Source organism: Lepidochelys olivacea (genome assembly GCF_965140295.1).
Source record: "Lepidochelys olivacea isolate rLepOli2 genome assembly, chromosome: 2".
Taxonomy (NCBI): domain Eukaryota; kingdom Metazoa; phylum Chordata; order Testudines; family Cheloniidae; genus Lepidochelys; species Lepidochelys olivacea.
In genome coordinates this window covers 61556565-61573301 of record NC_140412.1, presented here as the reverse complement: position 1 = coordinate 61573301, position 16737 = coordinate 61556565, and the positions used below count along the sequence as shown (strand labels likewise).

Below are 16737 nucleotides of genomic sequence, written 5' to 3'. Positions count from 1 at the left end.
GCTAACTCTAAAATGTTTAAGCGAAAACCAAGTATATTCTAACCAGCTTGACCTAAACATGAAAGGAAAAACAAAACAAAACCATAAACCAACAACAAGGAAAGTTGCTTCTAGTCATAGAAGTGACGTGTGTGTATAATGCAATATATATATTGCAAAGTGCACTTTGCAAATAAACATCTATCTTATTAATGATATTTTATCCTTAAAGTTATACAGGACTAGATTCTGCCATCCTTACTCCATAAGCAGCCCAGCTGAAATCAAAAGAATTAGTCACTGAAGATGGCTTTATTCCATGTGAGTAAGGGTGTCAGAATGCAGCTTCAAGTAATTTATTTGAGTTTGAGTTCTGTAGATTTCTATATATCACATCGAATTTAGTTATTAAACTCCTTGGAACAGAGAAACTCACTTATTTGTCTGTATAGCATCACAGATACCTATGGTGTTTGAGTTTCTCTGCTCCAAGGAGTTTAATAACTAAATTCGATGTGATAGGTCAAGGGATGACATTACAAAGAGGGGTTGGGGAGGCATATGGAAGGAATGCTTCATACATCTGAAGATGTTATCAACAAATGTGATTTATTTAACATTTTATGACAAATTTAAATTCAAATCACAAATACTAAAACATATAAAATGTTAAAGATCTAGCAACAAAAATATTATTCTGAAAATACCAAAAAAACCTCTGCTTTCAGCATTGTTCTTTCAAATACTGTGCTTCTTCACTAGAAAACTGTGACCTGCAAAGCTCCCACATTTTAGGTCCCATTCAGTTAAAAAGCCATTATCAATGTCTTTAAAACATGTGAAAACCTTGAATAGCCATGTAGCCACAGAGCACTCACTGTAAGTACCTAGAAATAAGAAATCCAATTTGTTTGTTATAGTTTAAGAGCCAAATCCTCAGCTGGTGCAAAATGGTATAACTTCATTGCCCACAGCTCTGTACACAAGCTGATGATCTTGTCCAAGTCCATAGTCACTGCAAATTATTTTGTTACTCTATGTCCATACAGTGGAATATTATATCTATTAATTGTTCTATTATAAATCTTTATTCCAGGAAACACAACTTTTAAAATGTATATTTATACATGATAATATGCTGGTCTCTCTATTTAAGAATATCTTACTCTGAATATTTAAAAGAAAACTAGGAGTCAAATTCTGGCACTATGTGAAAGAAATGGCCTCTAAAGTGCAGACACACATGGTGAAGAAATCATACTGTTTTCTGCCTGTAGTCTGGCCAGCAATCATGGACCCACATATTCATTATTCCTACTAGGGGTACAGGGTGTTATGTAGGAAGGGCCAAAGCTGGGTTAGGGGACATACATGCATGAACATGTGAACTATACTGATCTATAGACCCCACTCTGGAATGTTCCTTTGTGGCTCCTGCTGATGCTGTGATTTAAGGGAGAATGGAAGGAATTGGGTAGCCAATTGTGCCCCATAGTTCTGGGTGTGAGTTTCCTTGCAGTCTGCAGTGTGTGGAACTTGCCAGAATTTGGCTCCAAAACTGTATTTGGGACTGGATCTTTCTCCAACTGAAGTCAGTGGCAAAAATTCCACTATTTCAATGGTCTAGAATCAAGACCTTAGCATACATCCCTAATAAGGACAGAGTATTTAGCTGTGAACAAACCACTGATGTGACACATTAACTTACTAGGACTTTTGCAGTGTAGAAGTTGAAAGGATTTTCACCTCCCAACCCTCCAAGGTAGAATAATTACCACATTTTCTACTGTGAGCTAGTTTTAAAATGTCAGATTTAGAATTGCAATGACTTGACAGTGTCTATTTAATAAACACCTGAAGTAAAACATTAGCTAAGTTCTGGATCGCAAATATAACTCTCAATGACACTTCTTTAGCAAATGCATAGTTATATTTTTAACTGCTAGCATGGTCTCTGTACAAGTGGGTTTGATCAGAGTTTCAGGAAGTAAAAATCCAAAATGGCCAGTGTCACGCAGCTCAAATGCAAATGCATAGGGGATGCCATTTTTGTAGGCCCAGTCCATAGAACTACCAGAGCTCACATCTGGGGAAGAAAAAAAAGTATCATGATCTGTTTGTCTTGTTGAAAGAAATATACTGTTATAATATTGTACTTAAGACTCTTAGTGAGTACTTACAACTCAGGGCCTTATCGAGGATAAGGCCCTGAGCACCCTCATCTCCCAGAGAAGTTCATGGGCATCCAATATCTCATGGAAGGAGCTTAGCAGCATATATGATTAGGCCCACAGTTAACATGGGGAAAAATCTAATAATTATCTTTTATGTAAGAAGACTTTCACACCAGGAATATTTTTCTCTCCATTCTCTTTTCTCCTACCTCATTTGCTGAACACCTATAGCAGGGGTGGGCAAACTTTTTGGTGAAACTGTATGGAGGGCCGGGTAGGGAAGGCTGTGCCTCCACAAACAGCCTGGCCCCTGACCCACCCAACCCCTCCCCCCTGCTCCTTGTCTCCTGACCTCTCCCCATCCCATTACTGTCCCATCCCAAACCTCTGCCCATGCAACTGCCCCCTGTCCCCTGACTGCCCCCCAGGACCACCTTCCCCTTATGCAACCCCACCGTCCCCCTTAACATGCCGCTCAGAGCAGCATGTCTAGCTTCTGCCTGGCCAGAGCCAGACACACTGCCACGCTGCCCTGCATGAGCAGGCAGCCCCGCCACTCAGAGCGCTGCCCGCATGGCTGCAGGGGATGGGGAACAGCAGGGGAGGGGCTGGGGACTAGCCTCCCAGGCCAGGAACTTGGGGGCTGGGCAGGATGGTCCCACGGGATGTAGTTTGCCCACCTATGCTCTATATATTAAAGATTTTTCTTTTATAGCCTATTTTCTTCATCATGATCCTAACCCTTAAATCCCAGTGCTATACTTGTGACATGGCAAAAGACTGTATGGTTATAACAAGATTATCACCCTGCTGAAGGACTAAGCACAAAGAGAGAGTAAGTTGTGAGGAAAGGTGAAAAATGCTTTACCGAGCACATTTGTATCAGTAGCAGAGGAGATAAAGAAAACTATCTTACTATGTTTATAAAATGCTGTTTTAAGCCTGTCCTAACTGAGTAAGTTCAGTCTTCAAATGGTTATGAATCAAAGGATCCGAGTGAAAAGTTTATGTGGTGTTGTAGAAAACTATTGAACTTTTCCCTTACTAACCTCCTGAGAGAGCTCAGCTGACATTGTTAGCTAAAAGCCAAGCTTTAAAGATCCTTTGCCCTTGGGGGAAGAATAAGCATTTGAATTTAATCTTTTTTTGTTTTTAAAGAAGATTTCCAAATACAGATGCGCTTGCTATTTCTTATTCCCAATGAGAAACTGCAGTATTCTAAACCCAGCTTTTAAAAAGGTCACCTCAGTTTCTGAATGAACAGCATGTGCAATGATATCTCAGTTACAAGAGCAGAGAGTGAGAGCATGGAAATGTTTACTATGAATTATTTTTCTCTCAGTCTCAAGATTTAACTGTTAAATATCCTGTTTTGAAGTTTTCTATTGATCTTTATGTATGTTAAAATTTACTGCAGCTCACTGGACGTGTTCCTTGTGTCTGTCTGTCTTTTCTCTCTGGAAACTGTTATATTTATCTCTGCCATTGCAGGTGGATTTAACCAGTTACACCTTCCCCACCTGCCACAATTTGATCAAAGTTCACTTTAGACAAGATTTGCTTCCTTTGTTATAGTACAAGCAGCCCCATATACCATAGCTAGGTCAAAGTAATAAACCAGTTTGAGAGAAACTTACACAAAGTGCTAGAAGCAGGGCCATATCTGTATCTTATACCATAAGCGGACTGAAGAGCATTAACAGCATTATAAGCTGCAGTTTCCTGTGTATGGGAGGAAAAAATAAATACATTAGACTTCACATTAATTTCTGTAATAGGATTAGAACTTCAACTACAGAACGCTTACTCCTAATGCAGTACTAGGTTTGATGATCCTCCTACTGCAATACTAGGTTTTATGGTCCTGTGGAGCCCAGTTTACCATATTTTCAGGAGATCTGGCAGTTTTTCAAAGAGACAATATTAAAGATGAAGGAAAGTGTAGGTCCACTGCTTTTCAGGGAAGGAGAGCTAATAATAGACAACACCAAGAAGGCTGAGGTGTTTGAAGCAAAATAGGCATTGGTCTTCTATGCAAAAACTAAGTGTGAGCAGATGCTTAACAATTAATATAACAACAAGGGGGAAGGAACACCAGGTTAAATAGGGAAAGAACTTGTTAATGAATATTTAGATGTATTCAAGTTGGCAGGGACTGCTGAAGTTCATCCTAGGGTATTTAAGGAACTAGCTGAAGCAATCTTGGAACCATTATCTTCAAGAACTTATGGCAGACTCAAAGTCCCAGATACCACCTATCTTTTAAAAGGGGAACAAAGAGGACCCAGGGAATTATAGACCGGTCAGCTTAATTTTGATACCTGGAAAGATACTTGAACAAATTGTTAATTTATAAGCATCTAGAGGATAATAAGGTGATAAGAAATACCTTACATGGATTTGTCAGTATCATGCTAAACCAGTCTCCTTTCCTTCTTTGTTGGGATTACTGGCCTAATATATGGGGGCGGGGAGCAGTAGATGTGAACATCTTGATTTTAGTAAAGCTTTTGACACAGTCCAATGTGTCGTCATAAGCAAACTAGGGAATGGTGTCTAGATGAAATTGCTATAAAGTGGGTACATGATTGGTGGAAAATGTGCACTGAAAGAATAGTTATCAATGGTTCACTGTCAAATGGGGAGGAAGGGTACCAGGGGGTCTCTCCTGGGTCTGGTGACTACTCAATATTTTCATTAATGACTTGGATGATGGAGGGGAGAGTACGTGTAACAGAGTGCTGGGCAACGGCAGCTGTACTATAACTCTGATCACTGGATCATCAATTAAATTATTCTGGAGTAAATGGGAGGGGCAAAGCTGTGCCTAATTGATATTGGGGATGGACTATAAAGAGCTATGACTAATTAACCCATGAGCCCAAAAAGTATAAAAGTCACAGGAAAGTGGGGCGGGGGAGGAAGAGAGATACTGGAAAGCTTTTGAGAATCAGAGCCAGGAAAGAGCCTTGGGGGGGTGTCCTTCTGTCTCTCCACTCCTTGGCTGTGTGGAGGATTATATGCTTGTAAATACTGACCTGTGCAAGTTTGTAAGGGTTGCGGGGGGAACACTGTAAATAAATTGCACAAGGTATTTGCCCAGAAAGTCTCTGAGTAGTCTGTGGCTAGAAAACAGACAGGAGTGGAATGACATGCTGTTACACTGCAGGCTTGTCCAGGATCTGAACTGGTGCAAGGGTTAGATGGCTTAGATAATGTAGGAGACCTGGCAATCATAAGTGCTGGAACTAGGAGTGTGGGGGGTGCTACAGCAGCCCCTGACTCGAAGTAGTTTCCATTCTATACATGGCTTACAATTTGGTTCAATGGCTCACAGGACACCCCCACTATCAGAAGTGAAAGTAGTCCGGTCCGGTAGTAACCTATGTGGCTCTAAATGACAATCTTGGACTATGGGGGCGTGTTTGAAGGCCAGAAGATGGGAAGACTTCTTTCAGGATGTGTTCTCCACCAAGCATGGGCTGTAATTGTTTAATGATTCCCCATATGGGTTTCAGTGTCACATTTTTTTTGGCCCAACAAGTAGGGTTATACAAAACTTGTTTTGGACTGGGCATGGAGCTCGGCCTATATGTGGCTTTTCACTGGAGCAGAAACTGTTTTTTATCCTAGAAGAAATTCTAGTACACTCATTTAGAATCCCTCAGGTGGTCTTTTTTGGTTTATAGTTGCCTCTGTTGGTTTGTAGTAGAAGAACTGTGCTGCAAGAGGTTCCCAGCCTGTGCTCGTTTCTCTCCCAGCCCCATAAGGGGGAAAGAGAACGTATAGAGCTAGGAAATGAAGTTAATGCTATAATGAGCTCCTGTGAGAAATTCAACAGGTTTGGAGGTGGGAGTGAGCCTGTGTAGACTGGCCATTTCCTAGCTCCGCTCCTGCCCAACCACTTACCCCAAAATACAGAGACCCCCAGCTAAATGCTGTTCTTTGAGATCTGTGAAAGAGGGTGGGGGTGCCACTTGGGCCTATTTCTCCTCTGATATGTACTTGCAATCCACGATCTGAAATACACATAGGGGAGTGGGAAAATGCTATGGTTTCATATGGGTGACCTACCACCAACGAATAATCTTACAACACCACACCAGAATGTATGTCATGGAAGGGAGGAAAATATTGATAAGGAAATAGGTTTCAATTTCAAGGTTCCAAGGACCCGTATCTCAAATAATGGCGCCCCCCCCCCAAAATAAACCAACCCAAAAACCTGTTGAAAACTTTATGGAGAAATTCTACTGCAATATTTTAAAAGTAGGATGATAATATACTGATTCCTGTTCAGATATGGCAACTGAGTGAAGGTCCATGGTAAATTACCATACTATGCTTCCAATATAAGGGAAACAAACAGCTGGATGTAGTGAGTACACAGTTCTCAGGCTACCAGCAATGTGTTCACTTCAGCTGTTTGTGCCACGCACAGAGAAGGAAGGGAACAATTTTCAAATGCTTCATATGCTATATAGGTCTGATCCTGAATGGTGCTGAGCAACCACAATTCCTAGCATCTTTCAAGAGCAGGCCCCGAGAACTTGCAATATTAGCAGATTTCAGGAAAGTAGACTGTGAATACTGAAACACAGGATTGTATAGAAAAAATATGGCTAGTAAATTAAACTTTTTAAAAAAAGCTACAGATTGAAATAACTGGTGCAGACATTTACCAAATGATAACTGAAGTACAACTTCCCTTTAATGATCTTAACATAACTGGCTTCAACTGAAACTTAATAAGGGAGTTGTCTAAATTAGAGCAGAATATCTATGCACGTTGTTAGCAATATACTGCACTCCAGTTTCAAAGCATCACTGAATAATTTACCACTTTAACTGAAACAGCAGCACACTAATGTGTAGTGAACTGGACAGAAGCATCTTTGCTTTCTGCTCAGGAATAATTAAGGACCCTATTTACACTAAATGTTCCTAACCCCTCATGCATGTGGAGGCCCACAGAACAGCATTCACTTGCTGGCCAACCTCAATGCATGAAATCCATCTAGACCAATAAAACTTTTTCGGTCAACCACAGGAGAGAGATAAATGGGACAGAAGCTTCATTATAATTCTGTTTTCTACCTCAGTACAGCTCTTCACAAAAGTTCAAGCGAGCTGAAACCTTACCATATTTGATTATGGTATATATTTTAAATATTGAAAATCAATACATCTTGAAGCTAAACGGGCAATTGCACAACCCTTTAGCTATAGGCAAAATAGTATGAAGCTACATTCACATAATGTGCACAGTCTTTTGGGCTGCCCACACTCATGCCAATGTGTTAAGATGGTCAAACTCCTGCCCTAAAGCATAAATGCTGATGGGTTTGGAAAATGATGGTTTAAAAAAATACAAATGATATTATACTGTGAGCACCATCCATTCTGCACAAATTCCCTTCTCTGTGATAGTACTGTCACACTGGTGACTCAGGCTTCTTGGCAAGGGTTCACTTCTGTTCACACACCAGAACCTTAATAAAACTACCAACAGCTTGACTCTTCCATTTCACTATGCTTCTCTCCTGTGTTTACTGCTTGTGTTGAACTGGCCCACCAATACAAAAGTACTTTTTGTTTGTTTTCCTCTTCCAAAAAAACATTGAAGGAGGTAGTGAGATTGAAATGCAAACAGACGTAAAGGCCAGGATGTCAGTGGAACATTAATAAACGCCATAATTGTCCAGAGATGTTGGCTCCTAATTGGAGGTTATTGCTAACAGTGTCTTTGGCTGCTTTTCCAGGTATCTGCTCCACTTAACCTGTCCCTGGCTCTTAAAAGGCCTGACCCAAGGTCCAGTGAAGTCAATGGAAAGGCTTCCACTGATCCAATGAACAGACCCATAACTGTCAAACCGACTTCCTCTGATTTAAATGCTACAGATGGGAAGGGTAGAGAGTGGGCCAGGGTTCCTCAACACAGAATGGAAGAAGCCAGATGATTAGAACAAGATGCATTAAAGATTTACTGATGGGTAAAAGCCTAGACTTTAAGATTCGTTTGCAAGAATTAATTTTTTGACCCACTGTCTGCTTCTGTCTTTGCCTGCTACTTTCTCACTTCATTCCAGAGGTGTCCATCAGGATATTCTGTAATTTTCTTTTTGGCATTGGAAGACCAGTTCTTCCTAATACCATATTTTTTCCTTCTGCTGTCTTGCCAGTTCTTGAAGATAGGTTTGCTTTCTCTGTTCTCCAGATGAAATATTAGAGTTTCATGTTCTTGATCTATTGATAGTGACTACTTCCCTCTAGACCCTAATCTCCCTTCACGGAATCAAAAGATGATTCATTCACTATCATGAATTACTGAATGATGCATTGTAAATGAAATGTTTGGTCATGCTGCAACTCCCTATAATCCTCATTTTTAGCTCCCCTTCCCAAGCATGACATCAGACACAGGACATTTTCAGGAGTTGGAACAATTAAGTCTTAACAGATCTTTCCTGATACTATGTCTTTTAATCATCCTAATACCCCCCAAAAGAAATGCTGCTGAGCCCCTCAATCCATACTGCAGATCCATGCAATGAGGAGAATTCAGTTTGTACTGTATTATGATGGAGGAGGGGTAAAACCTAACTGAAGCTGGTGAGTATGATAGTGCCCTTCATTCAGGATAAAAGTTAGGAGCTGTTAAGCTCCTTTTCAGAGTAAGATAGTTGAAACAGTAGGAGCAACAATCCAAAAAATAGGCATTGGGAAAGGCTGGTCAGAAGCTGAGCTACGTGGGTGGAGGGGATTTTGTGGGGTACTAAATGCAAATCCAGCAGGTGGGTATTATTTGGTGGAGGGGATTGTGTCTGTGAACAGAAGCGGACCTCATGAGAAGAACCAGTAATGTGCCCTTGAGAGAAAGTTAAGAGGGAGAGATCTTTGGGCAGAGTGCTGGCTGAAAAGAGGCTTGCTACTGTAAGCAGAGAAACTGTCCCCTGTTTAATTTTATACAAAGTCTGGGAAACAGGACTTTGTATAAAAGCTTTGTAAATAAACAGGATTTCATCAAAAAAAACCCTGACTCCATCATCAATTTCTCCTAAATTAAACCTTAAATATTGGCTGATTGCTGAAATCAAAGGGGGTAACAGTATTATCTCAGTAAGCTGCAATATTAAGGGTTAGAAGCTTTATTTCTGGATGAAATTTAATAGTTGAAAGATTTCTATTTTGTTAAGTTGAAACTTTAAAATATCAAACCTTTTTTCTGTCAAGTATTTATACCTCTTCAGTTCTTTTAAACATATAGGGATATAGACTTTCAGCTAGGTGCATGGGGATTTAGTAACAGCTTCTGTTAATATTTAATAATTTATGATAACACTAATTAAAACTCCACTGATTAGCCTATAAATTACTTCATAGAGATTGATGTAAGAAACTATCCCATTCTAAGTGAGTCACCATTAATTCAATTAGAATAAAGGTTACATAACCAGTATAACACTGTAAATAGAGCTGAATAAATATTGCTAAATATGAAGTATTGGAGAACCATGTCTGCTCTCTAAACAATAACAGAAATAGCATATAAGGGTGTGTAATCTGCAAGAACTATTGCACTTACCACACAGCTGAAATTTGGAATTGTTGCATACTTGTAGGAGTATGGATACAGCAACATCTGAGCATATGCATGAAAAGACAGATAGGCTTTTATTTGTTTCCGGCGTTTGCGAAGAAAGTGAGCTACAGCCTTTACTTCAGGCTCAGACTCGGGAAAGGGACCACAGTATGTATCATCACATGGGTGAAAGGACGCCCCCTCATCTACACATTGAAAAAGAAAAATAGCCGTGAATGTTCACAAACAGCATGTAACGGTCCAATTCTGGCTTACCTTATGCTTATGGAGAAGCCTAAAAAACAGCACACAAATTGCCATCCTACTTCTGAAAACACAGAGAACCTGCTATCTGAAAAGAATTAATGGAAGCAAACAGCCAAGTGATCAGTGGAATAGAATGCATTTTTATCCAGTAGGCATATAGCCTTGGCACAAAGATGACACAGGCCTCCCCCAGGAAACTGGAATTGCAACTGGCACATAGAAATACACTGAACAATTCAGAACTTCCATTCTTCACGGCAAACTGAATTTCACGGTTTCCAGTAGGATTATAAGGATCTGATGGGATTATTCTGTTTATTATTGGAGAGATGTTTATTTTCATGATTCATTGAATGCTGTAAGTGGAGATGAAATAACAAGAAAGTGCAAACTCTCTGGGACTCTGGAAGACAGCTATTTCTTGTAGTTGTAATATTTGACAAGACATTGAGACAGGATGCTCTTGAGACTTAGATGACTTGGTGGCCATCTGTTCTGCAGGGAGCAAACCATCTGCCCTCACCATAACCACTGCGTACCCATGTTTGCCTAAGTACAGCTATCTTTTCAAGTCCATGATCTTAGAGCTATATTCATTTTTGAATCTGCAGCTGGGGCTGATAGTTTTCTTCTTCACTTCAGTAAGTGCCATCACATTTTAGGTATCAAGCTGAGTAGCTATTCCTATTATATTTCATATTAAGGATTCCTGCAAAGCCCCGGTTTCCTTCCACTTAAAGTGAAAGATACTTACCATACAAAAGAAATTTATGAAAAAAGTGTTTCAGACCCTGGCAGTAGCAAGGAATATGATAGTCATGGTGTTATTGCTCTGCAGCTCTCTGTTAAAATGTGTAGTTGTCATGTGAAAACAGACTTCATCTACCTCCGGCTAAGCCCAGAACTTGAGCTGAGGCTAAGAAGTCCTCAGTACAGCTCAGGAGGGTGGGTACAGAAGTGACTTTCACAGTTCCTGATCCTACAGCCTCCTTGGTCCCTGGCATAAATTAGAACAGCTTGAAGGCTAGTCTATATAATCCCAAGGGGCTGTTCCAGAAGTCTGGAATCACTAGCATAAGGGATCCATGGACATGGCCCTCTTTCCTAGCCTTGTCCCCCTACAATCAGGTGGGGTGGCTGGTGTAGGTGCCACTGGCAGCTCATTGCCACCCTGGACATTCTAGTATGTTGGAGAAAATCCTCAAATGTCTAGCCTGGTGCGTTAGTTTTAGGCAAAATCTGTGTCCCCATTTTAAAAAAAACCCAAACCTTTGTGAAACTACTGAGATTGTTTGGTATTTTTATTTAAAACAATCTCTCTGTGAAACCCCTCAAATTTTTTGCACAACTTTTGCCAAAATAGGCAATGGTAAAAAACTGTTCTTATTCAGAGTTCTTTACTGTAGGAAAATTGTTTTGAAGAACAGATCTACTTTTAAGGTAATGCATTTTTAGGTTTCTCTCTTTAATCTACATTTCAATAGTGGCGTGACATGACTATGCCTTCATTGCCAGACAGAAATCTTGTCCATAATGAATGAAAACAAGATGTAACCCCTGCTTCCAGATGAACTTATAGCTATACAATAAATTAGTTTTAGTAATGCCTACTTGCTGACTGACCAACCCTGAAGAAGGCTCCTCCCTCACATAGACCAGTGCAGAAAACAGGATGAAGAGCAGGCTCTAGTTTCTCTCTCTGTATAAGAATAGATTTTTCTAAACTCTCTTTATAATGAAGTTGTCCTGTAAATGAATGACTTTGGATAATACAATGAGCTCACTACGACTTTCCACACTGGAAGTTCTTCAAAGTTACAGACAGAATGGGGAGAGGGGTGGGGTGGGAAAGAAATACAGTAAACATCAACTACTATTAAGAGTCAAAGCTACAGTCACAAGGAGAAAACAGAAATACAGTGAATGTCAACCATCTGCCTGATTTTTGAATCCTGCAGTGTTTTACTGAGAGCCAAATCCTCCAGAGCACACTGCAGATGTGCAAGGCCCAAAATAAACGGGAAACGCTGCGTTCACACTGTGTGGAAGTGTTGAAATGAATACAGCTCATTTTCGTACAGAAGCACTGAGGTGGGATTGAGGGTGAGATAAGGAACAGCATAAGCCCCAAACTTGCTTGCACCTCCTACTTCTGCTAGTATGAAGTAATCTTCTCCACAGCCCAGCTATGTGGCAGGCTTTAGGTGGAAATTCTGCCCCCAACTGTCAGTTCCCTATGCTAAGTGTCAGTGAAGCTCTTTAAATTATGTTTGGTTTATGAGATGAGGATTTGTCCCTAAGTATTTGCCTAGTCATTTTTAAAAATATTATTTGTACTCTCAATAGTGCCTGATGGATCTGCCTGAGGATCAGGAGACCATTATACTAGGTGTTATAGACACACACATAATAAGACTCCCTGTCCTAAAGAGCTTGCAATCTGTACATGCTATACTTTAAAACTGCTGCCGCGTCTAGTGCTGCTTTTGGTTACCCACCCCATACTTTAACTTAAATAATTGTGTTTCCCGTGAGCCACAGACTGCAAAATGAAATTTACTAAGATCACTGATAAATTTCCTTTTAAGTCTTCACAGAATACAAAGCAACAGAGTAAAATATAGCATCAAAGACCTACACTAGAAGAGAGGGGGAAAGAAGGTGGCACAGCAGTGTCACCTAATTCAAAGAAGAAACTCATGGTACCCAGCCATTTGGGTGTCACACAGGGGCAGGCACAACCCAAAAAATAGGATTTGTGCTCACAATGTACCTGCCCAGAGGCACCTATATGAATTTCAAACCCTGCCTGCAAACTGTAAGCACAACTTACCCAATTAAGAGGTTTTAGAATCTACCTTATGAGAATTCACAGCGCAGAACAGATCGGGACAATGTAAGCATGGAAATATGATAATCCTCCTTCATCTCCACTTCAGTCAGTGTAGTGAGACGACTGAGCATGTGACTTGGAGTAAGGAACTTCGAAGTTCTAATTTTGTCTCTTTCGTGGACTGATTTGTTTATCCTTGGGCAAAATACTGAACTTCTAATCAGTCTCAGTTTTTGTTTCTGAAAAAATATTTTCTTCAAAGAGATGTTCTGAAGATCAGTAAATTGCTATTTGTATAGAAGTCCCTTTAAGGATCGACTGGGGTCTCATTGGAGAGCAGTCTGTGTATTTGGTGGAGTGAGGAGCAGGACTGAATGAACATGGGGAATGAATTCCAACTTCTTAAACTATAAGCCCATCAGGGCAGGGATATGTTGGTTTTGTTCTGTACAGGGCAAAGGACATTGCAGGAACTAAATAAATAATAGTCATAATACACAAAGCAGTCCAGATAGCATTGTTATAGGATAACAAATCCATTCTGCATAGAAAAGAAAGATTTCACTCATTCAGAAAAGACAAATGTCTTCCAGAACCCAGGAACAGGTATTTGTATTTCAATGCAGGGGTGAGGGGCAAGGGAGTTAAGGGAAACTGAGAGAGATCAACTGGGAACTGAAAAAATGTGTGAGGGTATTAATAATGTGATAAGATAAAATAAAATATTCCTCCAGGGACATGACAAGAGAACTGCCCACTCCAACGTGAAAGCAATAGTTTCTTTTGTGCACATACATTTGTTTTTCAAAATGTCTGTGGCTGGTGGTCATGAATTTAAGCAAAGAATGATGCAACAGCATAGGCTGTATTTTTGGATTAATTCGGCTTTGCATCTATACCCTAAAGTTGCCCTAAATCTGGGGGTCAGTTCTGGGAATCTCTCTCCCCTACATGCGGGATTCTCAAGTTGCATTGACCCGTTGTAGCTGCTCCTATACCAACCCCCAGTGGAGTAAGTGGTCCACTTCGGGGTGATGTACACTAGAACATTAGATTAACCCAGCTACATCACTCAAGGGTGTGAAAAATCCACACCCCTGATGGACACAGTTAAGATGACCTAAGTCTCCATGTAGACAGTGCTAGGCTGATGGAAGAATTCTTTCATTGACCAAGTCACTTGACAACAAATCACTAGAGGGCAGACTGTGGAGCCCTTCCTCCTAGCAGTGTCTGAGCATTTCCTCATGCAACTAGTCTCGCTGAAGTAATGAAACTATTTTTATTATTTGTATTACAGTAGCATTTACAGGCTCCAAGATGGACCAGACCCCCAGATTTAGGGCATTCTTTCAAAAAAGAACTAGATAAGTTCATGGAGGATAGGTCCATCAATGGCTATTAGCCAGGAATGGTGTCCCTAGCCTCTGTTTGCCAGAAGCTGGGAATGGGCGACAGGGGGTGGATTACTTGATGATTACCTGTTCTGTTCATTCCCTCTGGGGCACCTGGCATTGGCTGCTGTTGGAAGACAGGATACTGGGCTAGATGGACCTTTGGTCTGACCCAGTATGGCCATTCTTAAGTTCTTATGTTGTGCTAAGCACTGTATAAATACATAATGAGAAACAATCCCTGCTCTTAAGAACTTACAGTCTAAATAGGCAATTCAGAGGGAGAGGAAACACAGGTGAAGAGACTTGCCCAACGCCACACAACGGACAAGAAGAGAATCTTAGTCTTCTAGGCCCCAGTCTAATGTCCTACCTACTGCACCACTACTTGAATGTATATATGCTCATTTACAAGTGTAAAGATTATAAAATGCCATTTCCAGCTCAAGGGGTCCATTTCTAATAATCTGCTATAATTCATTATTTTGAACTTTATCTATATTTATGCAAAATTTAGGTCAGTTTCTATTATAAATATTTATATAATAGAGTTTAAAATAATCTCTATATACAATTAAAAGTAGCTCTTCATTTCTTTTATAAACCTCCACTAATAGCCCCCTTGAAATACTAAATGGCCTTAATACTAAATACTTTGTGTCACCACGGCCAGCAAAACATCTGAAGTCTCTTAGCCAAAACATTTTAGAAACATAAATAAAAAAAGTTAGGAATTAAAAACCAACAACAAACAAACAGATTAGATAACACCATGAGCCACATTTACCATTGTATACTAGCTCATTCCAGCACCACAAAGACAGCTGTAAAACTGGCTTAATTAGCTTCTTAAACTGGGTTTACAGCTCCTTTGCATCACTGGAATAGTACAAAGCAGTTAGTGCATACTCCTAACATTAAAACTTCTTTCTCCGCTTTTACCAAATTTCCCAGAAAAACTCTACGTTGGGGTGAGACGTGGCACCTGATATTTCAGAAAACTTGGTTTCTTTTTTGAGAAGTTAGGAGGAACATTCACAATCAAGCTTACAATATAATGCGGTGTGGCCAAACTTACTGATCCTCCGAGCCACAAACAACAACCTTCAGAAGTTCAAGAGTGGGGGCGTGCCAGCCGGGCACTTCTTGCCCCACTACTGCTGAAGCCCCGAGCCCTGGCAGGCATGCCCTGTGGGGCTGAAGCCCCAAGACCCCCCTCCCAGCTGTTTGCTGCTGCCTCTCCCTATAGTTGCAGCTCCCAGTTTGCCAGTTCCAGCAGCTGCCATGCATGGGTCATGTGCCCCCCAAGATTTTTGCCAGGGTTTGCTGGCCCCACTCAGTCACATGGTGCCACAGGACCCCCTCCCTGCATGGCAGCTGCTGGAACTGGCAAACTGGGAGCTGCGACCATGGGGAGAGGCAGCAGCAAACAGCTGGGAGCTGCAGGGAGAGCCATTGCTTTTGCTGCTGCCTCTCCCCACAGAGTTAAAGTAGTGGCCCCTTCCTGCAGCTCCCAGGTGTTAGCTCTGGGTGGAGGGGCAGCGGCAAACAGCTAGGAGCTGCAGGGAGGAGCTGCTGAGGGTATGGGAGGCGGGCGTGACTTAAGCTGTTGGGGCGGGAGCAAACCTTTAAATTGTGCTCTCCCACTCTCAGCAGGCACCAGTCATCTCTGGCCGAAGATCCTAGCCCCATCACCCTGCTGCAGGGCAGACGCCTTGAGCTCCCCCCGCCAGTCTGGTACATGGAGAATGGGGGCGGCAGCGGTGCTCCATGAACTGCACTTTAACTGTAAAAGAGCCGCGTGTGGCTCACGAACCATGGTTTAGCCAATGGGATGCTAGCTTCAATCTTAACTATGGAGAGGCTACGGCCGCTGTAGAATGTTCTAATCTATTCAGTGCTCTGGACAGTTAAATGCAGGATGACATAGTTATCCACATTCAGCTTATTTCCAGACTTACCACACCATTTCACTTTCCAGTTACGATTAGCATCTACACCATGGCAATGAAACTGTGAGTTCTTTGACCTTGTTTTTCTCCAAAATCGATCCTAGTTATAATTTTTAAAATAATGAAAATAATTGAATACATGTTGATAAAACAACTATGTACATGTAACAAATCATCTATGTTGAAGATGCTCAGTGCAATATTTTAACTTTCTTGCAAGTCAATTATATCCTTAGGTCAGATATAATAAAGTGATGAATCAGATCATTACAGCATTCAAATGAGACTTCTGTCTATAATCATTCCATCTTTTCGATTTTAATGTTTTCAGAAACATTAGCCGAACTACTTACATTGGTCCAGCTAAAATGGTATCCATCCACATTAAATACTGGCATGATGTAGAAATACAGCTGATTTAGCATCCTTCTCATGGCGGGATCACTCTGATATGTCTGAAGAGCCTAAAGGCGGAAGTAAAATAGAAGTAGTTTCTATAATAAAAGGGTTTGAAAAGTAAGTATAGTGATTAGCTAAGCCAGTCACATGGCTTTAG

The 16737-nt window shown here is 40.9% G+C and overlaps 1 protein-coding gene across 1 annotated transcript in view; it reads right to left on the bottom strand.

Annotated features, from left to right (window-relative positions):
• Window positions 1-660: 660 nt before the first annotated feature.
• Window positions 661-16737, bottom strand: part of CPA6 (carboxypeptidase A6) — a 119924-nt gene continuing 103847 nt past the window's right edge. The window contains exons 7-11 of the mRNA XM_084619854.1: window positions 16535-16645; window positions 16191-16281; window positions 9739-9941; window positions 3791-3875; window positions 661-2065 (exon numbers count right to left, since the gene is read on the bottom strand). Of these exons, the coding sequence (XP_084475980.1) occupies window positions 1878-2065; window positions 3791-3875; window positions 9739-9941; window positions 16191-16281; window positions 16535-16645 (678 nt within the window). The 3' untranslated portion in view covers window positions 661-1877. The remainder of the gene's footprint in view (window positions 2066-3790; window positions 3876-9738; window positions 9942-16190; window positions 16282-16534; window positions 16646-16737) is intronic.